Source organism: Labeo rohita, chromosome 23, assembly GCF_022985175.1.
Source record: "Labeo rohita strain BAU-BD-2019 chromosome 23, IGBB_LRoh.1.0, whole genome shotgun sequence".
In the NCBI taxonomy this organism is placed as follows: Eukaryota; Metazoa; Chordata; class Actinopteri; order Cypriniformes; family Cyprinidae; genus Labeo; species Labeo rohita.
In genome coordinates this window covers 31,441,066-31,468,992 of record NC_066891.1, presented here as the reverse complement: position 1 = coordinate 31,468,992, position 27,927 = coordinate 31,441,066, and the positions used below count along the sequence as shown (strand labels likewise).

General features: G+C 36.7%; 1 protein-coding gene across 1 annotated transcript; it reads right to left on the bottom strand.

Moving 5' to 3' along the window:
* Positions 1–15,961: 15,961 nt before the first annotated feature.
* LOC127154959 (protein Wnt-7a) lies at positions 15,962–27,505 on the bottom strand. The gene is made up of 4 exons (XM_051096845.1): positions 27,240–27,505; positions 26,600–26,826; positions 23,668–23,939; positions 15,962–17,158 (listed from the first exon to the last, which is right to left on the bottom strand). The coding sequence occupies exons 1-4, from the start codon at positions 27,308–27,310 to the stop codon at positions 16,676–16,678; spliced, it is 1,053 nt and encodes a 350-aa protein (XP_050952802.1). The 5' UTR covers positions 27,311–27,505; the 3' UTR covers positions 15,962–16,675.
* Positions 27,506–27,927: the final 422 nt, after the last annotated feature.

Below are 27,927 nucleotides of genomic sequence, written 5' to 3'. Positions count from 1 at the left end.
TAATTTTATGAGTAAAAAATGCTACTTTGATTGTAATTTATTAAGATTTTGTTTATGGTGAAAGTAATTTGTAAAAAGCCAAAAATATAATATTGACCTGCATTAACTGGTTAACTGTTTTATTGAGTTTCCTTTTTAAAGATATACAACTACACAAACCTAACCTATTTCAGCATTTCAAAGAAATCCCAGATCTTCTGCATGGAAACAGTTGGCTTAGCTGATTTATTCGTTATATTATTTGAGTTGTGCTTCAGCTTTGGAAAGATAAATGATAAAATGTGCATATTTGAGGTAAAATATGCAGTTCTCATTAATCAAATATACAGTGTCCTCCAGTGTGAAAAGTAAAAAAAAAATTGCTGTATCTCTACGTGTAGACTCTCTAAAATATTCTGAAGAGTAAAAATCAAAAGGATGTATAATATGATTGATGTTGTATGTTTTTAAGTTCGCACTGGTGATTAGGAACGCTTCACTAGGCTCTAACTCTGACAAATTCTTAGTCAACCATCCCAAGGACCTGAAAATACAGTAATGATGCGCAGCAAAGGTTATTGACCTGCACAAATTAGGTAACAACTGTAAGAACATAGGTCAGTGGTTGAAACGTTCATTATTACTATGAAATATGGAGAACTGGAGACAGTTAAGCAATTGAGAAGAGCACATGTGTCCTCACAAACATGAGGAGGATGGTTTGAGTGACCAGACAATCTTATGTCTATCGTATGTGATGTTGTCTACCCAAAATATCAGTTGAATGTGAATGCATTCATATCCATAACATGGATTCTTCAGGATCAGTTCTTCTCCATATTGGACGAGGAGCGCCAGGCTTCCCTGAGGGATAATGGCTACCTGCAGGGCCATGTTTTTCTCCTTTGCCTCACTGAGCAGAATATGGGCTTCCTTTATGGGCGATCTCCGAACTTGTCTCCACAGGACCAAAGAACTCAAACACTATAAAACAAAGCATGGTAAAAAGTAAGCAACTACCTAGACATTCAAACCTAGTAACGTGGCTAACAGTGTAATCCATGACGTCATGAAACATGACAGGAGCCATGTGGGATTTTACTAATGATATATGAAATAGAGAAAGATGACATATGAAGGGAAAAGTGTTATATACTATTAATATATTCTAGAGAATCTCTTTCTTTCTCATATGTGGGAATGAGATCACATTAGTGTGAAAAGAAACTCCTGTGATCAAGTTACAAAGTGAATATGCAATCATGCAAACATGACAGACGTGAAAACAATCACAGCTGCAGGTTTTGTTTAAACACATAAGAGATATGTACGTAGAAAGAAGTAGATTAATCCTCGATAATACTAATAATTCTAGTCTGAGTCCTTTTGGTACAGTCAAATAAACATGCAATGTGAAATCAATCATGCGTTCATCACACCCTTTAGGCAAGAGCTAGAACAAAGAAAATACTGCCATCTATCTAGTGTGAGAAAATAAAATTGCTGTGCTTTGTCCAAATGTTTTTAAAAACAAATTAGATTTTTTTTGACAGAAGGACAGGAACATATGAGTGAGAGTTTATATAATAAAATGATCAACAATTATGATTTATATATTTAATTAATGTTAATGTATCAACAGAACTGTTTCATGTAACTGGTGCATAGATAGATTTTATATGTATATACTAAAAATAAATTATGTTCATTAAAGATTTTAATTATATAGCACTGTTGTTTGTGTGATAGGAGAGAGCGAGCCAGCGAGGCTGTAAAATGAGCAGTGACAGTGGAAGTACATGCCGGTTCACATAGTTCCTGCCTGCGCTGGGCTCAAAGCCTCCAGGGATTCAGGCAATTTTTCACATAATTACAGCAAACCTGCCTGACGAGCTCTCTGGACTCAAACACACCACTTTGAGTTTCTCTCAGCTGTATGAGAGAGAACCAACTCAAGACTTTATGAAGCGTTTATGAATAGTTAGCTTACTGTCTCTGACTACAAAAGCATATTATAGTACAATTTTCTTAAACTTAAAAGTAACATAGTATTAACATGCTTTGGGGCTTTTAAATGTGGGAATCATCCAGTACTATCATGTAGTCAAGTCAAGTCACCTTTATTTATATGGTGCTTTATACAATACAGATTGTGTCAAAGCAGCTTTACAGTGTTAAACAGGTGTTGATCATGCAAACAGAATTTAATTCTGCTGTAAAGCAGCTCTAAAAAGAGGATAAGAAGTTTGAAAAGCAACAGTCCTAGTACTGAGCCTTGTGGTACTCCATACTGAACTTGTGATTGATATGATACCTCTTCATTCACTGATACGAACTGATGATTGTCAGATAAGTATGATTTAAATCATGCCAATGCAGTTCTACTAATTGCAACATCATTTTCTAGTCTTTTAACAGAATGTTGTGGTTGATAATTTTAAATGTAACAGTGAGATCCAATAGCACTAATAGTGATACAACCATAATCGGATGATAAGAGCAGGTAATTTGTAACTCTAATAAGAGCAGTCTCAGTACTATGATGCGGTCTAACTGGAAACCTGACTGGAAATCCTCACAGATGCAATTTTTCTCAAAGAAGGAATATAGTTTTCTTTTCTAGTAGTTTAGACAGAAATTGTTCCTTGTGGCATTTATAGTGCACTATCTGATGCAACACTGTAGCTGACAGCTATGACAGTCATGATTTTCTCTCTGATAGTTTTGATCTTGGAAGTAAAGTAATTCATAAAGTCATTACTGCTGTGTTGTTTGGAAATGTCTGTGCCTGTTTATGCTTTATTTTTCATTTATTTAGCCACTGTATTCAATAAATACCTGAGGTTGTATGTGTTTTCTTCTAAAAGAGACGAAAAGTAAGCAGATCTAGCCGTTTTAAGGCTTTTCTGTAGGTAGAAGTACTTTCCCTCCATGCAATACGAAATGCCTCTAGTTTTGTTTTCTTCCAGCTGCGCTTTATTTTCCAGGCTGCTCTCTTTAGGGTGTGAGTGTGGTCATTATACCACAGTGTCTGACTTTTTTCCTTAATCTTCCTTTAATATCTGAAGTGCTAAAAAATAGAGAGTCCACAGTTTCCAACATCAAGTTTTCTGAACTATTGGATATGCTGATGAACTGAGACAAGTCAGGAAGATTATTTACAAAGTAGTCTTTTGAATTTGCAGCTTTGGCTAAATGGAGTATACACGAAACCACATAATGAGATCAGATTTCATCGCTCTGCTACAGAATTTCAACACTATTGCCATCAATTCCATGTCATAGTATTAAATCGATCTATCCATCACAGTCTCTATAGTATGACATCTAGGTTAAGAAGTTTCTATGCGTTCTCTGACTTCTGTGACATGAGGCGACTAGCAGACGGTAGGTTTAGGCAGTCTGTCTGCTTCTTGACCTGGGCCCCAGTTAGTCAAGTACCACATCTAAGGCTATGTGCCAAATTTCTAGAGAGAAGGGATGAAGACCATCTCTTTTTCAACAAGTCAGGACTGCCCCAAATACTCATTCAGTTGTCTATGAAACCTATGTTATTCAGCGTGCACCACTTAGACATCTAGTCATTGAGTAACTACAGTCTACTATGTATCCTGTCACCACGCAAGCAGAGAGTAATGTCATCAATCCGGAATTCGGCCATTGTGGCGGCATTGAGTGTAAACAATGCCACTGAACTGAACGGAACTCGTGAATAGGCTTGGCGAAAAAACGAAGGGTAACACTTTATTTTACGGTTTCTTAACTGGTTGCGTATTAGCATGCATATTACTAAAAGATTAGCCATTTATTAGTACTAATTAAGCACATATTTATGCCTTATTCTGTGTGACCTTATTCTACATCCCTAATCCTACCCAATACCTAAACTTAACAACTATCTTACTAACTATTAATAAGCAGCAAATTAGGAATTTATTGAGGTAAAAGTCATAGTTAATAGTGAATAAGTGTTCCCTATTCTAAAGTGTAACCAAACAAATAAACTAAGGTAATTCACTATTTCAGGATAAGAAGTAGAAAGAAGTGTTGGGTCATCAGTCCGCGACAAAGGAGACAGATCGTACGGATGTTTACCACCTATTACAGGGCTCGAAAATATGGACTGCCCTGTGGCCCATGCATGTCGTACATTCGCTGTACTGCATTCATTTTCCAAAATGTAATTTGTGTGGAAATATATCGGTATTATTATATTTAGTCTGCAAAAGGCCATTAACAGCTGAAGACGGACATAAAGAGGAGCGAATACTGTAGCAGGCAAATCAATCTCTGTTCACTGTTCACAATGCACAAAATACTATAATGAATTGGGGGAAGGAGTTTATATGAATATGTCTCTGAGGGGAACTGTCTGTTTTCAGAAAAGTTTCCATGGCGTTTTCTTTCATCTAACATCTGTATAACGCATTATAAAGCGTAGTGCATCAGTAACCAAGGAAACACTATGGCTGCTTAGCGTTGAGCCCTGTATTAACTTTAGTTTGTCAAAATAAAACAACCTTTTCATGCTTACTAAGTCCTTCTCTGTATGATTTAGCAGCTCATACACATTTTCTGTGGTTTAGACAACATAAATTAGTAGAACAACGTCTTCAGTGGAGCACTAACTGTGCAGTCAATGCTTCTGTTTACATATGAGTATCGCCACAATGGCCGCGCATCCGGGTAACTGACCAGAGTGTGACATCGGTGCAAACCCTCTATTACAGTATCTGACATCGTACTTGCAGGTACTTTGCAAGCTTGACTTTGAAGAAGTCAAACACCATTAGTGACGAAATGAAGAATAATCTTACTGATTTTAAGTGAAGCATTAGACATCACTTTTGAATTTGCATTAACAAAGCATTAGCAATACATTTGTTACAGCGTTCAGTTCCTACGGTTGCAACGGTTCATTGTTAGTTTATTTTGGCTCTGGCTCATTATTATATGGTTTTAATAATGTGTAATTAACTAAATTAACTAAGATGAATAAATGCTTCAGAAGTATGTCTTATTGTTAGCTCATATTAACTAATGTAGTTAATGTTGACAAATAAAACCTTATAGTAAAGTGTGACCAAAAAATACAGTCGCTTTGGATAAAAGCATCTAGGCATAAATGTGATTCAGCCAAGATCAACTCCTACTGCCTGTTGTTACTTTCTCATTTAATCTGAAAATCTGTTTTTAGTGTGAGACAATGCCTTCTGGACACCAGTCGATCATCTGAACACATTAAGCATTTAAAATGACTGCTGTAAGTGTCTGTGAGTTCCTGGACACCACATCTGTTAAACCGCCAGTGGATGGAGTCACACCCATTAACATATAATAGCTGTGCTGGAAGTCGTTTTGAATAAAACCATCAATTACATGACACTGGCAACACATTACTTTGAAAACTTGTGCGCTTTCAATTGAAGAGATGAGACTTGCAAGACAATATGCAGTTGGTTTGCTTTTTACAAGCTATTCTTAAAATAAATAGCATTATAATTGTAGTGTGAATGGGTTAATGGCCTGAATCCAAAAGCTGTCTATGTAACATCCTGCTTGCCGTGCTTTTATTGTGTGCAAACTTGTTTCTCCTTCAGAATTCTGAACGACTGTCACCTGCAGCAAGACTTCACCTGTTCGGTCCCAACAAGAAAGCTTCACTTTACCTGGAAACTATTCTCAGGCTTCTTCTTGCAAAAGATTCAGACTGCCTTGCCAATATAGGCCTATAGCCATCAAAAATGATTTGTCATAACAAGTATGATTTGCACTGAAAGCGTCTCAGTCTTGGCCAATATATCTCGGAAAACAAAAAAGGTCTTTCAGGACAGCTAACAAGGGTCATGTTTGTTAATGAGAGCGCAGATGCAGAGCTAGTCATCATATTGGGAGTGATTATCTGACAGGCTTCAAAGCTGCAGATGATAGAGGCGTGAAGCAACCTGTTCATTTCACTCAGATCAATCAACAAAACACATTCAGCATTTAATGGCAAGCATGTGGAAAGTATATTGAAAGGTTTGTTTTTCTCAGCATCTGCTGTAAAACACTGGACGTGTGGACTGGAAATCTAATTGCCAGAGAACTTATGTCACACTGTTTACTCTAGAGAAGATTTTCTCAGGATGTTTTAATCTTACAAAGTACATTTTTATACAAGCACACACACATAACAAAAATCCTGTTGAACAATTGTTGCCAAGGAAAAATTAAACTGTTCGCTGAAACACACTGACTTTTTACGATCCCAGTACATGACCCCAAAAGCATGTTGTCTCGATATATGGGGTAAGTTGTCACAATGGAACCTGGCATTAAACAGGGTTGGCAACACTGGCCACAATGTGGCATAAAACATTACAAAACAATTCATAAAACATTCAAATGTAAATAGCAACATGAAAAATGTGAAAACACCATCTAACATTATAATATTAAATATATAAAATGTGATAATATTTTCCCAAGTTGTCATTTACGAAAAATACCTTTGTCCTGAGAAAAAGGTTATGTTTAAATTTACCTTCATCATGCACATGTGAGGGCAATGTCAGTGTGTGTTTTGTTTTTGTTTTTAAATTATACTTAAACTGTGAATTTATTTGGATGACAGACTTTTTTTCACTAAAAAAAAAAAAAATTAAGTGACAGCTAGCCCCGTCTCCTTATTTTTCCTGGCCAAGATATTTTTATATGTTAATATATTTAAAAGATACTATATTCTGAATATATGATTCTATTTTACAGTCTATCTCAAAATAAAAGCAGCAAATCAGGAGTTAATTGAGGCAAATGTTGTAATGAGAACTGGACCGTGAAATAAATTGTGACCGAAAATACATATTCTTTAAATCTTTAAATTACAAAATATATCACCAAATAGGGAAATAAATATGCATTAAACATTAAATTACATTTGAGATATAAATGTGTTCAAGTATAAGCATTTAAGAAACTATTGGAGAAAATATGGGATGTAGATCAAACATGAGGGTACATACAGTTTTTAAGAAAGTAAACTACAACCATATGTAAAGACATCCTTTTTTTTTTAGAACATAAGAGAGAATGTTAAAAATGTTTATAAACTAATGTTTTAAACGGCATAAAAATGCATGGCATATTCCACCTTGCTTTTATGATTTGTGTGAAATTTGCATATACATTGAAGGAAGACGTTTAGTGAGTCATTAAAGAACTGTATTCTGTTAAAAGCTGAATAAGACTATAAAGTCCAATAGTTTTGCCAGCCCAGCATTAGTGCGTTGTGTACCTTCAGACAAAAGCCTGAAAAAGACAATGCTCTGCTAATGTTTCAGTTGGATCCTCTATGGGAGGCACCTGTGCTTAATTAATGTCTTTATGGCACCATACACATCTCTTTGCAGCAGCTCCATTCAGATGCTACCGGACTCCTCCCTGTCCTCACTGGCTTTCTGGATTCTTCTGTCTTTAATGTAACGGGAGATTCAGCCTCTCATTTACAAAGGCGGGTTATGACACCAGTTACAGCACAGAATGCCAGTGTGCTACTTTCTTTCCCAAGACAGCCTCAACAATGGAAGATAGCAGAGCCGGTGTTCACTTTCCCCTCCGAGACGCAGCCTGAAAAGACTCCTTTGACACCTTCCCACATTCAGTGACTGGCTAAAACCACTGACACATGGGCGAGATTGCTTCTGTAAGCCCGGAGAAACCCTGAAAAAGCACAGCAGAAGACAATACCCTCTGCAAGCACATTCGTCTCTGTCTGTCTCTGCCTTTGGACGCTGTTGTACAGCACAACCAGCTCACTAACTTGAGCATTTAGAGAGTTAGTTAGTGTGAAACAGGCTGTCTGTGAGTTCAGGTTAATATTCATCACCAGGGTTTCTGTCCTTTTGGTCAGACACAAAGGCTTTTCTCTTCCTGCCATTATGTCTTTTGTCACATCAAATTTGACTCATTAACATTCCTATTCTTCAGCAGTGCTGCTACGACACTGAGCATGACCTTTGACCTTACTCTGAACCCTTGCTAATAGAGGTCATATATAGTCACTGAACAGAGGTTTTGAACTCTTACACCTCATGTTTTACGCTTTTCACACTCATTTTCATTGTTGTCAATCTGTTATTGATCATGCTTTATTAGGGTTTTCTTCTAAACTCTGAACTGGGCCCAGACTTTTGCTAAATCTCCACCAAACTCAGCATAAACTAATTTTTTATTTAATCACAAATGTAACTATACTATCTATATTATACAGTATATGTCCAACTTTATCAACATACATAGTAGGGTGATATTTACTGTGTTCTATACAGCAAATCTCACCTGCTGGATTGCTTGTATTGCCACAAAATGTAACCTATATTATTACGCAGCTGTAATCCGCTAAATGTGACTATAAGGCATGAAGATATTAAGCTATTATAAACACTAACATCATGATTTTGAGACAATGCTGTTAAAAAGCGCTACACAAATAAATTTGACTTGACTTACTGAATGTTTTAAACTGATTGGATAATTATGCATAGTAAATAAATAAAATATATGAATGTTTTACCATAGCAGCAGGCCAAAAATCCCATAGATCTTCATTAAAATTGGTAACTCCTCACAGAGCTCTCAGGCTCCACCAAACTTTTTTGAAGTAAGCTAGTTAAAAGTCAGCATGAAATGAAAATTCACAGAGTTTACTTTGTAAATGCTTGTTATTGGGAATGATTCATCCATGCATTTGTTTCTTTTTTTTGATCTACATAATGTCACAACCAGTGTTAAGGAAAGTTACTTTTAAAAGTAATGCATTACAATTTTGTGTTACTCCCTGAAAAAGTAACTTATTACGTTACTTAGTTACTTTTTATGGAAAGTAACGTGTTATGCTACTTTTGCGTTATTTTTTAAGTCTGGGCAGGGCTTGTTTCTTTGTTTTTAATATAAAACAATTCTAATGTAAAAGCCCTTTTACACCAAACGTGAAATGAATTCACCTCTGGCTGAAAGAAAAATACATTTATGCAGGAGATCCCTCTTCAGCTATAAAAAAAAAAAAGGCACAAATTTTAGTTTATCTAAATTAATTTTTTCTTATTAGTATGGTTGAATTGCATCATCGAAGGTCAGCAGCAAAGACACTGGTTAATAAAATGGGATTAAATACATAAAGGATATTTGTTTTATTTAACATATTTAATTATTGCAGGGTTGCGTCATATTCTGAGTTTGCATTTTACTGTTTTTATTCATTTTGAGGAATACTGAATTTTGTGAATTAATGCATGTTCACATTTAGTCTAAAATACAGCAACATCATGTTTACTCCCAATTTCCCCACAGGAGACTTGTCAATCAATAAATGGGGAAACTTTACTCTTTTTTTTAAAAGTAACTCAGATATTTTCTTAGAAATTCAAAAGTAATGCGTTACTTTACTAGTTACTTGAAAAAGTAATATTACGTAACTTGCATTATTTGTAATGTGTTACACCCAACACTGGTCACATCTCTCTGTGACATATGCAGGACTTGCTCGCATTCATTTTTGGAGCACGGTGTCCATATTTCAGCATCCAGCCACCAACAAAACCATAAAACCAAGAACGCCACCATACATTTACATAATACAATCAACAGTCCATTACACTCTGGTGTACATCACAACATGGAAAAAAGAAATATTCAGCTACTACTGTTTCATCAACGATACAAAGGAAACTATGAGCACTCAGTACGTTTATTTGGCAAACACTGAATCCTCACTGAATCACATATTTATAGAGCACATTCAAAATTTAATTCAATGCAACCAACAAGAGTTACAGCGAGGATCATATATGCAGATGTTTTTTACAGTGAGCTCCTCATGAAGAGCAGCATGAACACACAAAGTGAGTGAGGCATGTCCTCCAGGCACTGAAACACACAGCCTCTGCTGTCTCTCGCAGACTTCACTCTACATCTCTGCTCCTGTCTGGACCTGCTCTGAATGTATCATTGCAGAAAGCCATGAAATAATTTGAGATGATACTGCCAGTTTAAATGACTAAAGCATGCCATCACAGTCATTATGACATCAATCTTTCCTCTAACTCCCATGTACATTTACTTCAAACAAAAAAGAGAGAGAGACTGGGGAAGGAATCTGTAAACATTCAGTTTATAGTGAAAACTAACAAACACAGATTGCCTATAAAGATATAATGTTACATAAAAATGCATTTTATATTGATTTGTGGGTGACTGTCCACCTGTTCTGCTGAGCTGTCAGCACAACTAATACTTAAAATCATCAGTGAGGATGATGGGTATCCTTTGAAATGACCATCTACACATGTATCAAGTAATGCACAAATGGAATGTGCAGGATTTCTAATGGAATTTCATAATCATAATTTGGAACCAGTCCCACAGGATTTTTTGAGATTAAAAAAGAATCTTACACTCTAAAAAGTGCTGCGTTAAAAACAACCCAACTTGGGTTATTTGGCAACCCAGCGCTGGGTAAATATTGGACAGAACACATGCTAGGTTATTTTGGGATAAAGGTTTTTATACCCAAGATATATTGAATTTATTTGGGTGAATGCAGCATATTTACACAATATTACATACATTTAAAAAGCAGTTTAGACATAACAAAAAAAAAAAAAAAAAAAAAAAATTAAGTAGCATTTTAAATTTAGTGTATTCAACCGTCCTCTGTAATCAGTTTTCATCTGAGCCAGTGAAGGGCTGCTGTTCGCCAGGGGGAACTGCGACTTTAGAGCGCGGCCTCGCGTTTCATTCGTAGCTGAAAGATGCTGTGACTGACTCCAAAACCTCCCTATTAACAAACAGTATTGACATTAGAGAATATATTTAACATCAAATTAAATTAAACTCAGTAACGAATAAAATCCATTCATTTTACGCAAGTCAAAAAGCGTTTCCATCATGCAAAGTAACCACTGCTGAAGCCGCTGACAGACGTCTCGTCCTTATGTTGCGTTGCGTAAAATAATGTAATCTTAAAAAATTTAATAAAATGTATACAAACCTTTATTTTGCTCAGAAAGCGCACCAAACTGCCGGTGTTGAGAACCACTCTCTCCTGTAGAGGACGCAAAAGGCAAGGATTGCCAGGTTTTCACAACTAAACCCAGTTTTTTGGGGTAAAAAGAAATAACCCAGCATTTTTAGAGTGTACTGAATGAAGTGTAATTGCTTTTTTGATTTACCATTGCAGTTTTTAAGCGTTGTGTTGAAGGACAGGTATCTTCAACTTCAGTCCTACAGAGTTCAGTTCCAACACTGCTGATTGTGACTTTATTTAGGTTGTCATAAATGTCATTTAGTTTGTCACAATTACATAAAATCTCCAAAATAAAGTTCATTAAGCTCATTAAAACAACTCTTTTAAGTAATATTTACTATCAGGTCATTTTTAATAGAGATCATATATGCAAATAAAAACTATAATCTAATCCAGTGATCTAATGATTCAAAAACATCCATGTTCATTCAGATCAGATGTTTCTTTTAATCAAATCAGCATACAGATGGTATACAGCAGCAACCATCTGCAGTGTTTTTTTTACTATGTATAACTTAATGCTTTCTGAGTTTTAAGACATTGGAAATTATGGAAATGAGTAGTGCTCCTATTTGAAGCCAAATGCGACTGTTAAAGGAGAAGTCTGTAAAAAAGATTTACAGATAATGTAGTCACCCCCTTGTCATCCAAGATGTTCATGTCTTTCTTTCTTCAGTCGTAAAAAAAATTATGTTTTTTGAGGAAAACATTTCAGCATTTTTCTCCATATAATGGACTGATATGGTGCCCTGAGTTTGAACTTCCAAAATGCAGTTTAAATGCGGCTTCAAATGATCCCAAATGCGGTTGTAAACGATCCCAGCCGAGGAAGAAGAGTCTTATCTAGCGAAACAATGGGTTATTTTCATTAAAAAAAATACAAGTTAAATCACAAATGCATGTCTTGCCTTTCTCTCACTGAACTCGAACAACTCTTGTCGTATTTTACGTAACTTCAAAAATCATTTCAAAATCATCCTACATCGCTGCAGAAGTACCGAAACAGTCTTTGCAAAGTGAACATGCAAAAAAAGATCAAACACCCTTAACAAAAAAGGTAAAACAGTGATATAGGATGATTTTGAAGTTGAGGGAGAACATGAGATGGGAGTTTTTCGACATACACTAACTGTCATGAACCGGAACAAAAACAGTTCAGGCAGAGTAAAACAAGACGACCGTTTGAGATTAAAAAAGTATAGAAATTGTATTATTTTTATGAAAATAACCGATCGTTTCACTAGATAAGACCCTTCGTCCTCAGCTGGGATCATTTACAACCGCATTTGTGATCGTTTGAAGCCGCATTTAAACTGTATTTTGGAAGTTCAAAATCGGGGCACCATATCAGTCCATTATATGGAGAAAAATCCTGAAATGTTTTCCTCCAAAAACATAATTTCTTTACGACTGAAGAAAGAAAGACATGAACATCTTGGATGACAAGGGGGTGAGTACATTATCTGTAAAGTTTTGCTCTGGAAGTGGACTTCTGCTTTAATATCTATGAATCCTAAGATTTAAATTTAAAGCAATCTGTGATTATTTTCTTGGTAGTTCAGAGTAGAAATTATTTAAATAGTACTATTTATTATTTGCCATAGTAGCAATCAGTGCCACCAAATGTATTCTTAGCTTGAATCAGTTTTGTGAGACAAAAAGTCAAACAACACAGTCCATTTTTTCCTGTATATTAAGGCAGTGTTGACACAGTAAACATGTCTTTAATTCAACATCAGTAATCTGGACTAAGACGTGGTGCTGTTGTCACAACACTGTTGATCTGCACATGTGGTCATTAAGCCAGAGGACATGAAAGACATACAGCAGCTTCAAAGAGGAAGATTCATCACCATTTGCCAGCACTAATACACTAGCTGGAGATCAGCAATCATTTGCTTTATAAAGACAACTATTCATAAAGATGTGGAGAACAACTTGAATTGAGCTGATGGCTTTTATACACTGTGAAAAGTGGAGATTTGCAGCTCTTCTGCCTCATCAGGTCCTTAATGAAATAATTTTACTGGTGCAATCCCAATGATTCAGTCATATTAGATCATATTTTTGACTTGAGTAAAACCAGTTATATTTAATTTAGATGCTTTAACATGATGCACATTTTAGGTAATGGAACATTTTTTCACAGTGTGCTCAATCAAACATGAACAAATATGAAAACTGCATCGTCTGCTTTATGTAATAAGGCGCAGGGCTTTCTCAAAGGTAACATAAGGGTTTGTGTCAGGAATTCACACCCAAATAGAAAATGGGATCATTCCTGAAAAGCTCTCAGCGCTGAGTTTGTTTGAATTTTCCACATGGAGATATTTCAGACATGTGAAGTTTGCAGTAATCGTTTCTCAGATACCATTAAAGGTGAAGGGGTGCATGAGGGACCACCATACCCCACACCGAACCACACAGCACAAGATGAAAAGTATCATATGGGACTCTGCGATTTGTACGAATCCCAAAACAAGAATTCACGCATGATCTTCAAAGGCAATTGTTACTTAAGTTCACTCACAAATCCATCTCCCCATATCTCAAACAGTCTTGCGAAATGCAGACCTAAAGGGAAGGTTTTTTCTTCCCCTCAACAATATCAGCTTTGCTTGCCTCAGAGCTGCAACTTTACAAGTCTAATCTAAGCGTCTAGTAATGTTCCCTGAGGGGTTTCTGAGGCTTTGAACCTTTTGGAAAGGTTACAAGCAAAGAGAAACTGTCAAAAACAACATTTCACATCCCATAACAAAACGTATTCCGTAACACGGATGATGCGGATGCATTGCGGGTGGATGTCAGATATCACCATTATTTCCTGCAGAAGTCAAACACACACCTATTGTGCTTATTCTACAGATTCTACACGCACATGCATAAAGACCAGAGAAAGACTGCCGTGCAATTTGCAGCGCTCCTCTAAGGTGCATGTGCATGTCTCAACCAGATGAAAAACAAACGTATGACTGATGGAATTATGTGTTGGGTGATTTATAGACAGGCAGCGGGTGCAAAACACACTTTTCTTCCCTCTCTTCACTACATGCAATTACTGCTGTTATTATTATCTTTGGACTACTGATAGTTTGTGGTTTTTACCCTCAGTTTGAGTGAAAAATGGTCCGATCAACATTTACTGTTCATTATAATCAACGAGGACTGTGTAAAGCGAGATCAAGCATTGTGGATAAGCATATATCTGTTTAAAGTTCAGCTCTGACGTCTGTCCCTGTGGTCCAATGATCGGAGAATGTACCGAATCAATCTCACGTTCTAGAATACGTGGCCTATTAAAAATATGTGGCGGCATAACTAAATCTCAAACCGATGTCACAAACCAATACCAGTCTGGAGTCTGAGATTTCGCAAAATTTCTTATTAAATGCACCCAAAATCAAATGATCTGTCAGTTCTGAGCTATGCTATCCATGCTCATTTTATATTTCTTGGATCGTACATGATATTGACAACTGACTTACAGTAAACACAACTGCCATTCCGTTAAAAAATCAGCATATCTGGCGTCATACAAGCTTTGTAAGTGTCTGCTTTGGCAGTGAAAAAGTGATGTTTATGTACAAACACAGCTGAGATTTTAATTGCAATCTAAGCGATCACTTTTACTACTCTTTGGCAATTGCCTACGACACAATAACAAACAGAAGCTTGAGCTTTGATGACAAGACCAGGATGGAAAAAAACTATCTAAATAACATTTCAAATCTATCAGACTTAATTCACTAAGATCTTGAATGCCTTGTACTTTTCTTCATTGTGGTAATTTCCGCGTACGTGTGTTTTTTTGAGAAAGCTATCTGAACGCTATCACGTGTAAGCGCTAATGGGCGAGCTGATTTACCCTAAGTGACTGGCTGACATTTCGCAGCAGGCAATGGAGTTGTTTAGCAACTAGTAGCAAAGGTCTGAATGAAAGAAATGTCAAAGTCATCAATCTCCTGACAGCTCCGGCTCCGCCCACTTAAGCAAGTCATCACCATAACACTCACAGCGCTCATCAATTACACAAGGAGCCCAGAATTACTGTCCAAAACGAAGCATTTGTGGGTGTTGCTGTTGTGTAATGTTTATTTAGCTTGAATTCCTTAGCAAGACAGACTGTGCCAGTATCACATGAGGTACACTAACACTACTAACAAAAAACGACGTAATTCTGAAGGAATTGTGAGTGGTGCCTGTGCAAAACTTGTGTTTGCTAAAGTTTTAAGTGTTTTAGTGCAGTGCAGATGCTGAGGTGTTGGGGGATGCTTACTGGAGAGCCCAAAAACAACACACCACCATCCTGTCTGTAAGGTTCTGGTCTCTAGATATGGTTCAGTCTCTATTTTTAGCCTATTTAACATCCACCATCACTTAGACACAGCACAACTCTTATGGGTTTGTTCAAATCACTAAATCTCAGTGATGCTCACCACTATCAAACACTATTAACAACATAGCCATGTTTGCATGAGATCTAAATTTGATTTTAATAATTAACATCCACATTCCAACTTTGTCACCCACAAATTAAAATTATTGCATAATGCAAATGGAATGCATTGGGTGTTCAGAAATGACAAAGTATAAATAAGACATTCATATAAAAATATTCTTTCACAAAATATACTCTTTTACCAATATTTTCAGTGTAATTCTATATCTGGATTTATCACTATACCAGTTACAAAAAGCTTGTGGTCAGTAGTTTCTTAATATTACAGCAAATGTGATTATTCCAGACTAGCAGCATACAGGAAATTTCTCATAGAAAAAAAAAAAATATATATATATATATTGCTTGTCGTCTTGTAACAATGCATTATGTAAACTAAAAAGCTATTCTTTCAGAAGATGCAAAATTCAGTGTATTCATAAACATGCAGAGCTGCATTTAACCCAGATCTGCTATTTCTTTCCAGTGTCTCATGAATTACAGTTAACATTTTTTAATAAATAAATAAAATCAGTGGTTTGGAAGAATATAACAACAGAGCACAACAGTGATCGCAAATATTTTCAGCAACCTTGGTTCCAGGAGTACCTTACTCATTTGTTTTGTCTGTAGGAATTTGCTTAAAAATAAAATTAAGAGTCTTCAATGAAAAATCGAACCACCCAACTCCAAGATGAATCATTACAAACTTAGATTTTAAGCAGAAAAGTACTCTACTTCTGGAACTGTGCTGTTTTGCTCTATTGGAGTATTTGTTAATATCTCTATAAGTTTCACTGCATGCCTGCAAGACGTCCAAGTAGCTCCATTAGTAAAATCAAGGTGCAGGTAATTGTTATGGGTTTTACAACAGGTAGAAGACAAGAGAGCCTTGTTTTAATCCAGACAGATTCATGATCCTGCAGACTGGAGTAACGCTCTAGATTTAGCGAAGAAAGCAGGGTCAACTGTGTGGCATCAAAAGTACAGCAATTTACACTTTTTTAGTTCCACGTTCCTTCTCACGTGATTCTTTCTCCAGAGTAAAGCTTTGACAATCTTGATCTTCCATTAAAGTGAAGGAAGCATGTCTGAAGTAAGGTCTTGTGCAAAAGAACAAATGCCACCTTATTGAGTCATCTTTTAAGGTCAGGATAAAAGACCCTTTCAAAAACGAGGTCCGTAAGCATCGCTCATTTGCATGTGTACACCTCTGTCCTCTCGCTACAAGTGTTGCATTTGACGTAGCAGCACCAAAAAAACTTGCAGTTGCACTGCCACACGCGTGAATACTGGTGCGTGTTGTATCCTCGGCCGCAGCACATCAGGTCACAGCCGTTGGGATGGTGCACCAGCGTCTTATTGCACATCCGCCCCTGAGTCCCGACGCTGCCCGTCAAGGGATCCGCCTCGCAGTAGTTGGGCGATTTCTCGATGTACACCAGATCCGTGTCCATGGGCTTGCGGTACGAGTAGGGCTTTTTGATCTTGAGAAAGGTCGGCCGTTTGTGGCGCGTGGCTTTAACCGGCTCCACATGGACGGCGTGGCTGTATTTGTCTTTGAGGATGTAGCCGAGCTCGCGAAACTTGGGGAGGGTCATCCAGCAGGTTCTGGTGGTGCAGGATCCAGACACACCATGACATTTACACTCCAGCCGCATGTTCCTTTCCAGGACCTGGGACGAGCACAGCAGCAAGAACATAAAAAATGAGTGCTTTAATTAATCAAATGTCTCATGAATACACTGCATATTGTAAACACGCTCACATACACCTGCATAAGAACTTTTTATAAATTGCACAAACTTCTTTGTGAGGACATCTGTGCGCTTGCAACATCATTTCATGTTGATGCTTTGTTTAGGATTCAGTCTTCAGACTGAAAAGGTTTGCTTTGAACTTAAGACTGGATTAGACTACATGACTATTCAGATTTTTGACCTGATTTGCAATCTGCAGGAGTCAACTCTAGTTGCTGAAAGTCAGAGGCCAGTCTGCAGATTTTGATCATTTGGAATTGACCAATTTCACAATTTCTGATTTTCAGACTGTCACACTTTATTTTGAAAGTCTGGTTTAGACATTCTGCTAACTTTGCAACTACATGTCAACTAGTAGCCATTAGAGGATTAGTAGACTGTCTGCTTAATATCTGCTAACACTTTATTTAGATTTTATTTCTCAACATGGAAAAAGCAGAGGTCTCAATGTATAAATGGGAAAACAGTAACTTGCATTGCTTATTCAGATGTTTCGATGTAAATTTAAAGGGGACATCAGATTCAGTTTTCACTTTTTCAGCTTTCTTTGCATTTACTTTCTGGCGTGTCTGCCAGCAGAAAAGAAAAGCTGAAAATAGGCATCCGACATCCCCTTTAAAAGTAATGTGTTACTTTACTAGTTACTTGAAAAAAAGTAATCTGATTACATAACTCACATTACTTCTAATGCGGTACCCCAACACCGACTATAATAACTTAATAATACACTAATGAGAGTTAGTTGACATGTAGTTACAATGTTACTTGACAGGCGATCTGACCAATCATAACGCCAAATCCACCGTCTTTCCGACAAACAAATCAGACAGGAGAGTAGATTAACTTCGGTGACTTAAAGTTGAAATATGGTGTGTATTGACCTCTTTTTGCAGCTGAAATAAAATACGCTCTGATGTTCATTCATGTTTATTCTGTGCTACACTCTTAAAACACTCTTCATGATGCCAAAGAAGAACCTTTTTTATTTAAATGGTTCCATAAAGAACCTTTAACATCTGAAGAACCTTTCTGTTTCACAAAAGGTTCTTTGCGGTGAAAGAAGGTTCATCAGATTATAAAAAGGTAAAAAAGAGATGGTTCTTTGAAGAACCTTTGACTAAATGGTTCTTTGTGGAACCAAAAATGGTTCTTCTATGGCATCGCTGTGAAGAACCTTTTAAAGCACCTTTATTTTTAAGAGTGTAAGTAAATATAAAAAGACGAGCGGTTCATGTGCGGCTTGAATTGACGCAATACAGTGTCTGTCAGGACACATTAAAGAGCCACACAACAGTATTTATTGTTTGAATTTCTTAAAAAATAACAAAATTTGAAAACATGACAAAAGTTTCAAACCAGAAGTAACCTGCTCTGTCTTGTTTGTCAGCTTGTTGTCAGTTTCCTCTTTGCTCCGCGATGTATTTTTTGCTGCGTGAGAACATGACGTGTAGTCTGAGAGCGGCATGGCTTACATAGCAACAATAACTAAGGAGGGCGGGTTTTTACGAAGGGTCAAATGTGTTATGCATAGTGTTTAAAATCTGTTCAACTTTAAGGAGTCATTTAGTGTATTCCAGCCTTTAAGCAGGTGACAAGTCCTCAGTAACGAAAACATGAAGCTGTTGGAACACAACAACTTTTGCATAAAGAAAAACTAGCATTAGCAAACGCAGTGCTGTTGCTAATGGTTTTCAGGGGGTTTTATTTTATTTATTGGTCACAAAACTGTTCTAATTATTTTTACCACCTTTACCAGTTGCTAGGGCTGAGCAATATTGCCAGTAATATTGCCAATATTGCAACATTGCTAGTGTCTGGTATTCTGGTCTCTAGAAATGACTTGGGTTCTTTCTTTAATGTCTAAATGATTTTTTGTCTGTTTTATTGTCTAATAAGTAAGAAAAAGAGGCAATATTCTTTCATACCCACAGCTTATATAGTGCGAGAGTTACTTAGTTTAAATATTTAGGGTTACTTGTTTAAATCATGAACCCCATATAAGCGATAACAAAAGTGAAGACTGAATCAGCAAACTGATATCTTTGACCAGCTGCATAAACGAGTCCTTACTAGTCATGACTTTTTAAAATCAGTTTCATAAAAAGGTAAATTGGTCTACTTTGAATCCAAAAAGAAAGACTGATTACCACTTGGTTAACTCCTAGTTAGTCTGCTAGTTAGTCATTCAGTGACTTCACATTAAAAAATGTCAATAACTGTATTGTCTTGGCACACAATGTTATTTTCCTCAACAACACCAGTGGCACCAATAAAAAAGCATTATTTGCCGCACATCAGCTCAGTGACCAACACCAAGACCTTCTGCTATCTGCTCTTCAGAGATGGGCACCATGAGCCGGCGTCATTACATTAGCTGGCATGAATTAAGAATGGGAGGGGAACAGTCAAACAGAGCACTCTTTTAGTTTGTTCGAGACAAAACCTGCAGCTAGAATGATCCTGTAAGGCTACTCAGTTCACTAAGAGGCAATTTAGCTGCTCAGATAAGACGGTACAAACGCGGCTCCTTCTGCTGGCCGCACAGTGTCAGCGTGGAGGCCGGGGTGAATGAGGAGAAGTGTTGGTGCCATGAATCAACTCTCTGTGACCGAACGTGGAACAAGCCAGACATAAGATGGAAGCTTCTTTACCCCTCATTACACTTGACTGGGAGAGCAAGAGTGATTATTCTGCTCTCTTTTCAGCTGACAGACCTGTTGGGGTCTTACTTAAATGATAACGGCAATTTCTGTCAAATTGTATTCGACAGATTTGGCGTTGATGATGTTTGAGACGTACAAGCGCCAATGATTTTTGGCTACATTGAAGTCCAAACTGCTTCAGAAAGCTTCAGAAGACTTGAAATATAGTGCATGCTTCATAATGATTACTTTTGGGGAAAACTACTACTTTAGCTCAATCATAGCAACAGATAAGAGGACTTGCTGTTTCGTTTTAATAACTTCAAACTGCAAAACAAGACGTTGGATTCAGCTATCACTCGTGCAAAAAAAAATGTACGCTTTAGCATATCTTTATATTTAAGTGTGAACTGAATGTAATATTTTTGTACACTTAATTGCATGTTATTTACACTAAAGTGAAAAAAGTATTATAGTTTAAATATATATTACATGCAGTTTGTTATTTTTAAGTTTATATTGTTCAAATGTACTGACAAACATTGTTTGAAACGTGTATGTCCTGAATTGAAATATATTTGTAGTTACATATTTGTAATAGTGATTTAGTAGATTTAAAGTATATTTACCTTACAGTACATGTAATAGTAAATAACACATTACAGTTAAACTTATAATCAAGTACTTTACATGTGCTTTAGTATGTTAGTCAACAAGTATGTATACATATGTACTTTTAGGATACACTGCAAGTGCAAGTTGTACTACAAGTTCAACACAGTTAAGCATACTTCTTCCCAAGGGACTGTATCTCTTGTTCTACATCAAAGACAACGTACAAATGTATATGCAACAAAAAAAAAAAAAAAAAAAGCATGGCCTCTAAATGCAGGTGAAAGTGAAAAAGCCTTTTAGGATTTTTGGCGGTTTAAGCATTGAAACGTGAGACAAAAACACAACATTAAAGATGAAAAGGTTTCCATCAAAGATAGCGATAGGGGATACTGGTGTAAGCCAATGTCTATTTAACTGAGCAGAAAATGGGAGTGGTTTTGCACAGAGCTCGGTGTGTTGGAGCTGATCTGATTTGTAATCAAACTCTAGCACTTATACTGCTCTTACCCCTAAAAGCTTCCTATTATTGCTGTGCCAGTCGAGTCTTGGCTTCGGTGCTGGATTGTTGACGGCTGCAAACCGCAGTGCCATAGTTACTGAATCCTTCCCTGTACTTGACTTTCACTTGATCCGTTCAGTGTAACCAAAACATCACTTCAGTGATAGATAATACCTCTTTAAGGAATAGTTCACCCAAAATGAAAATTTGCTCATTAACTCACCCACATGCTCATTTTCAGACTTGACATGACGAGGCACAGCCAAACATCATGTGTCTCATAGCTGAACATGACACACCAAGCTTGAATATGCACAAAAAATGAGATTTGAGCTGCGGCGGATGGGAAGATGTTCAGTGAATGACAACTTAAGGGCCAGATTTACTAAAAGGGGCAAGTTAACGTTAGCCACAATCCCATAAAAATGTTAAGAGTGTAAAGTTCTGCATTTGATTTACTGACAATGATTACTTACATAATCACAATCTACCAGCACTGATGACAGTATAGTAACAACATAGGCGCAAAATGGGCTAAGACATACTTTTTTGGGTAATAACACAAATACCTTTAACTGCCACAATTCTTGGTGAATCACGCTGCATAGTTTTAAATATTCTCCTGCCATAAATTTTGTACCTGAAAGTGAAACTTCTAGAAATGCATATAATAAGGTCAGCTGCAAAAATAAGTCTTAAGGGTCAGTTTTTTTAAACTGAAAATCTAAATGTTGAGAAAATCACATTTAAAGTTGTCCAAATGAAGTTCTTAGCAATGCATATTTCTAATCAAAAATTACTTTTTGATATATTTATGGTAGGAAATTTATAAAATATCTTCATGGAACATGATTTTTGGCATAAATTAATAATTTTGACCCAAACAATGTATTTTTAGCTATTTCTACAAATATACCCGTGCTACTTAAGACTGGTTTTGTGATCCAGGGTCACATATTTCATTGCAACTTAAATCCTGACAATAATTTTTTAACACCAAAACTAGGTTTGCACCGGTGCAAGCTCTTAGTAATCTGGCACCATATCTGTTAGCTATTTCATGAATTCAGATGCAAGCACAAGCCATATCAACTACTTTTATGATATTTATGGTGTTTTTGTCCTTATTGGTTACTAGTCACCATATGCTGTATAGAAAAGAACAGCAAAGTTCCACAGAAGAAAGAAACTCATAAAGCACAACACAAGAGTGAGTAAACTGTTCATTTTCAGGTCAGCCAATATGCAAATTCATAACTATTTTACATTTTGGTGAATTGGTGGCTCATTGTACAATCTCATTAGTGGTGTGCAGTGGTGTTCTGAAATGAGAAGTAAAAGTCCTTACTTTTTTTCCCCGTTAATTAATTAAATTAATTTAAATTCATATCCCAGTCACATTTTCTTGGTTAAATAAACATTCAATTCAATTCAAATTTATTTGTATAGCGCTTTTCACAATACATATCGTTGCAAAGCAGCTTTACACCAAATTGACATTTTACAATATATGTAGTAGTAGCTTGATGTACATATGGTAGAGATGTGTGGTAAAGATCAATTAATGACGTAATCAAACAGACAAAGAACACTATAAATTAGTAGCAGAATACGGTAGTGCTGTATGTTTTCAGGGTTGGCATCATCTGAAGTCCTCTGTGGGGTTGGCATCATCTTTTTGGCATTACTTACACTACCAAAATAAAAATCTATTTTGTATTTTTTAACATTAATAAAGTAATTAATAAATCCAAGCAAAAATCCCAGCAGTTTATTGTTTTTAAACATTTGACAGTTTTTCTAAAATAATAACTCACAGAAGTAACCATTTAAACAATATATTTTATTTTATTTAAACAATTTGAATAGTATTTTTAATATAAATATTTTATATACGAACTGATGTTTAGCTGTTATTTTTAAAAATAATAATCATATTTTCGGATCATCAGTCATCAGAGCTCGGTACACACTGGTCAGAGATGTACCTTCAATTTCAACAAGCTGACAGCTCACTAAAAAACCCACAGATCATGTTTTCAGGCCATTTGAAGTTTGATTTTGCCTCGACAAAGTGGTGATATATAAGGGTTTGAGCTGTTTACTTACTTTTTTATTAGCCTTCCCATTTACGCCATTACGAATGCAGAACGTGCACAAACACAAGAGGCGGGATTTATCGCATGAACCAATCACAGCTGATCACAACCAATCCAATCATATCGCGATGAAGGCATTGCCTCCTCTCAAGTGACTTTTCTCCATTCATTCTCAGTTACCCCCCACCAAACCCACCACGTGCTTTAGGGGGTCTATTAAAACTCAATGGGTTCAGGGGAGGCGAGAGAGACACAGACACCTTTACCTGCTGGTGTCGCTGTTGGGCAGTTTTACATTTGATATATTTTGTATATTTAACGCCCCTGGAACTTATTTGTACATTTTCATACAATATGCCTATACCACTTATGTTTAGAGGTAGGGTTCTGGATGGACCTTCATGCTTAACATCGTGAATCGAATGTGAGTACGAAAAAAGTTTCTCCATGACATTGGGTTGGGTCAGCTGTTCCTTTAAAGGAAGCACTCGAAACTGAATCATGTCTGACAGTTTTTATTTACAGGAAACATACAAAGCCAAACCTTTGCTTGTATAATCGAATACATACCTTTCGTCCTACTTCGTTGTTATGCAGATTCATAAGTGTCCTGGCGCTGTGTTTGATCTCTCTAGCATCCATAAAGACTTTGGAGAAGCCCAGGCCATAGTGGATGTCTGCCGAGCAGCCGCCCCATTTCCAGCCGTCGGCGTGACCGTGGAATCCCTGTTTGTCTTTGTCACAGCTGCAGTCGCTGAGGTTTCCCTGCGTGCAGGCGGCTGTGATGGCGTGAGCCACTCCTGCTGCGATGATGGCGTACGTGAACGCAGCCTCTTTGCTGCCTGTAAACAGGGGACAGAGAACACAAACTTCATGACACAATAATACTGCATAATACAACAATCACAGTTTTTTAGAAACAAGTTTTGAATAATTAGCCAACAATCCAATACTTCAAATAAAGCATGAAATATCTACATTCATGTATAATTTAATGTGGTTAGAAACTCAGAAACAATGAACTGCTGACTGCATCACTTCAGATTTATGTCCAAATCTCCCAGATCACTACTGCACATTTATTTATAAAATAGCTAGTTATGTGCAGACAATTATGTCGTCATTATAATAAGTGTGTGCTTTTTGTAAATAACCACAGGTATATATTTTGAGCGTATTACAGAGAACATTTATTACATTTTATCAGGCAAAATAGACCTGGAGGAACAAGTGATGCTCTGAATGAGCTAAAAGGGAAAAAAAATAATGATCTACTGCATGTGTCATGAAAAAATGAACTCCCAAACATCTACTTCCTGAGGTTATCACTCATTCCTTCTCCATAAATCACTGACAAGCCCCGCTGTATTTGCATAATTGGCAGATGGATAACAATTAACTCGCACTGTAAATTAATTTCTCTCATGTTGTGTTAAGACTGTCTTTTCTTTAAAAATCATGAATCAAGAAACATTATGTTTTAACTTTAACAGTTAACCCTTTACAATAAGGTTCCATTGAACATTAACATTAACTATATCAGATAACAACACTGCAAAACACTTCCAAAGCATGTATTAATTTTAGTTCATGTTAATTTCAACATTTACTGCTGCATTAAAATTAAAAAAGGTACCTGTTAATTCTATTTAGCAGACCTGAACTAACAAGAACTAACAGTGATTAATGTTAATAACATTAAGAAAAAATACTTAATATGTTAACAAATGTATTGCTCATTGTTAGTAAATGTGCATCAACTAAAGTTAACTAATGGGATTTTATTGTAAAGTGTAACCCTTTAGACATGCCATATTCAGAAATCTGGCTGTGGTCCAATAAAACAATAATGTTTTATTTGGTGTTGGACACACAAAACAAATCCAAATAAACAGGTTGCAAGAGCGCAGTACATTATACATCAATCAGTCAATTCATTGTTTTAATGTTTTGTTTATATTTTGTTATATATTTTATATCTGAGCTTTCACAGAATCAGTGCAAATTTATCCTAGACTTACTTGTTTTGCAAACTTTTTCAAACAAATTTAATAAGTTATGAGATTATGAAAAGTAAAGATGTATGAGTCTTGAGTGTGCTGCAAGAATGATCTGTTTATTGTGCTTTTGAATCATTTGAGGTGTCTCTCAGACCCTGTTAAAAGCATACATATATTCACCAGCAGACTTGTATTCCTTTACCCAGATTTTGTCTCCATTAACTTTACTCAGATGGAACTTTGATAAACTTATATAAACTGATACAGCAGCTGTGCCTTATTTTTAAGTAGGTTGAATTGGCAAAGTGAAGGTCCATTTGTCTCAGGTGACATCTTATCATGCTCTGTAATTTACACCTGTGGAAAAACTCTTCAGGCTGCAAATACCAACCCAAACACTGATACATGCATAAAAAATGTTAATACCAAACTCACAAGACAGCTCTTAGTCAGAAAAAGGGGCTGTACTCTTAAAAATAAAGTTCAGCCAGAACCAAAAACAGTTTATATACCTTATATGTGACCCTGAGCCACAAAACCAGTCTTAAGTAGCACAGGTATATTTGTAGCAATAGCCAAAAATACATTGTATGGGTCAAAATTATTGATTTTTCTTTTTTTGCCAAAAATCATTAGGATATTAAGTAAAGATCATGTTCCATTATATTGATATTTTGTACATTTCCAACCGTTAATATATTAAAACGTAATTTTTGATTAATAACATGCATTGCTAAGAACTTCATTTGGACAACTTAAAGTATTTAGATTTTTTGCACCCTCAAATTCCAGATTTTCAAATAGTTGTATCTCGGCCAAATATTGTCCTATCATAACAAACCATACATCAATTGAAAACTTATTTATTCAGCTTTCAGCTTTCATAATGAATCTTAATTAAAAAAAAAGACCCTTATGACTGGTTTTGTGGTCCAGGGTCACATGAGATCAGAACCATATAGTCCCATACAGAACTTTATATTTTCTAGTTCTTATAAAACCATCTACATCCATGCTGATCTTAAGTAGCTACATAAAATGAAACTACAAGAAATTTTGATCTTCAAAGGACTACAGCAATTCAAAATGGTTCTCCAAAAATGGTTCTCTTTTAGAAGAGGGTTGTTTGCTGAACCTAAGAGCCACCGAAAAGCCTGTATCTTTATTTAAGCCTCTTTTGATATTGCCATCTTTAATGACTGGTTTCTGCGGTGCTTTGGAGCGCATGTATGACCGCAGGTAAGAAACACGCTCACGTATCTCATCTGCCAGACATTTCAGGCATGTGGCACGGAAATCTTGAAAACTTGAACCGGTCGATCTTTATAGCGTAGCCTATGAACTGGTGACTAGTAAAGGAGGTAACGGTTTTACCCCAAACTAAACAAACTGTATAATCCGTAACCAGATTAGGAAACACTTCCCTGTTCAACTTAACAACCCTGCTTTCCAGATCCATCCAAACACTGTTTTAGACATACGAGAGAAGATTTCCAACATACCCACTTTCAACTCTTTTCCGAAGACGGTCCTCTCGCCGAGCGCGGAGCAGTTCCAGCGGCCGTTTTTGAACTGGAACTGGCACTCGTTGATGCCCATCTGCGCGCCCTGTCCGATCACGATGATCGCGTCCGGACGACTCTGACAGATGATCCGCTGCCTGGGCGCCAGTCCTGGGATCTTGTTGCATATGATGCTCGCTCCCAGCGCCAGGACGGTGGAGAATCCCCTATGATTGATCAAAGAAGAACGTCTTAGTTGCTAATCAAACAAATATTGGATACCAAAAAGCTCGAACTGCGTCACGGTAAACTGCTCGGGCACCTGGACCACCACCGGACACCTCCGGACGCACGGCGCGCAACGGAGGGGTCCAGCGGTTGTCCAGTGGAGCTTTCCAAATATCTCTGCGAAGTGCGCACCAGACCATTTCTTTTACTTTGTCGCACTACTGCTGCTGTAAAATATCGTTTTGTAAAAAATAAAATGCACTTTTGTTGCAACTGGAAAAGTAGACAAATATACAGAATAGTATAAAATTTCGTCTAATGCAGAAAAGAAACCAGACAGCATTAATTATTCTAACAACATTGTGTTATAATACACTGTGCAATGCATTCGTGTGTTTTCCCATCAACTCACCCAATTTTCAAGTAGATTATTCCGAGACAAAGGAAAATGTGAAATATCCAACGTCGTGTTCGTCTGCTCATGATGGTCCTGATTCGTTTCGCTCAAAAGTATTAAGAAACTGAGTTTTCAGTTTGAATAGTCGGTCTATCGGCAAATAAAATCCGTTTGAAATAGCCTGGATTTCCAGCAAGTACACTTTTGCCCGCACATGTAGATCCACCGTCAAGGTGTATCCAGACTGTGTTGAGTGCGCATAGCGGCACAGGTAGAGCAGATGTGCCGGTCTTAGGCTGGCTGATCTGACCCCTTCATCCTCCTACTGTAGTTTATATATCTGGGCGTGTTCTTAAGGGCTGTTGAGCCCACCCATACAATCACATATGCATCACACAAGTCGTGTGTCTGCTTTTATTCACATCCATAATTACTACTACTGATAAAAACATCCCATTTGACATATCTTGTCAAGAAGATAGCAGTTAGTTTAATAATCTATTAAACACTAGCACTCCTTAACATGTCCCGACATAACAGGTGATTTTGCACATTTGAATCAGCGAATCAATGTGAGTGTCAAGTAGAATTTAGAAGTGATTGTAAAGAAACACTTGCTATGTGCAGCTGCACTTAAAACAGGACTGTATATCAAAACCGGTGTTTTTTAAGATAAATTTGTGTTAGTTTTCAGTAAAGTACA

Coding starts and splice junctions, on each gene's coding strand:
- LOC127154959 (XM_051096845.1), bottom strand. CDS start 27,310: ATGAGCAGACGAACACGACGTTGGATATTTCACATTTTCCTTTGTCTC. Junction 26,827..27,239: donor ATAATCTACTTGAAAATTGG/GTGAGTTGATGG, acceptor GATCAATCATAG/GGGATTCTCCACCGTCCTGG. Junction 17,159..23,667: donor ACAACGAAGTAGGACGAAAG/GTATGTATTCGA, acceptor TGCTCGTCCCAG/GTCCTGGAAAGGAACATGCG.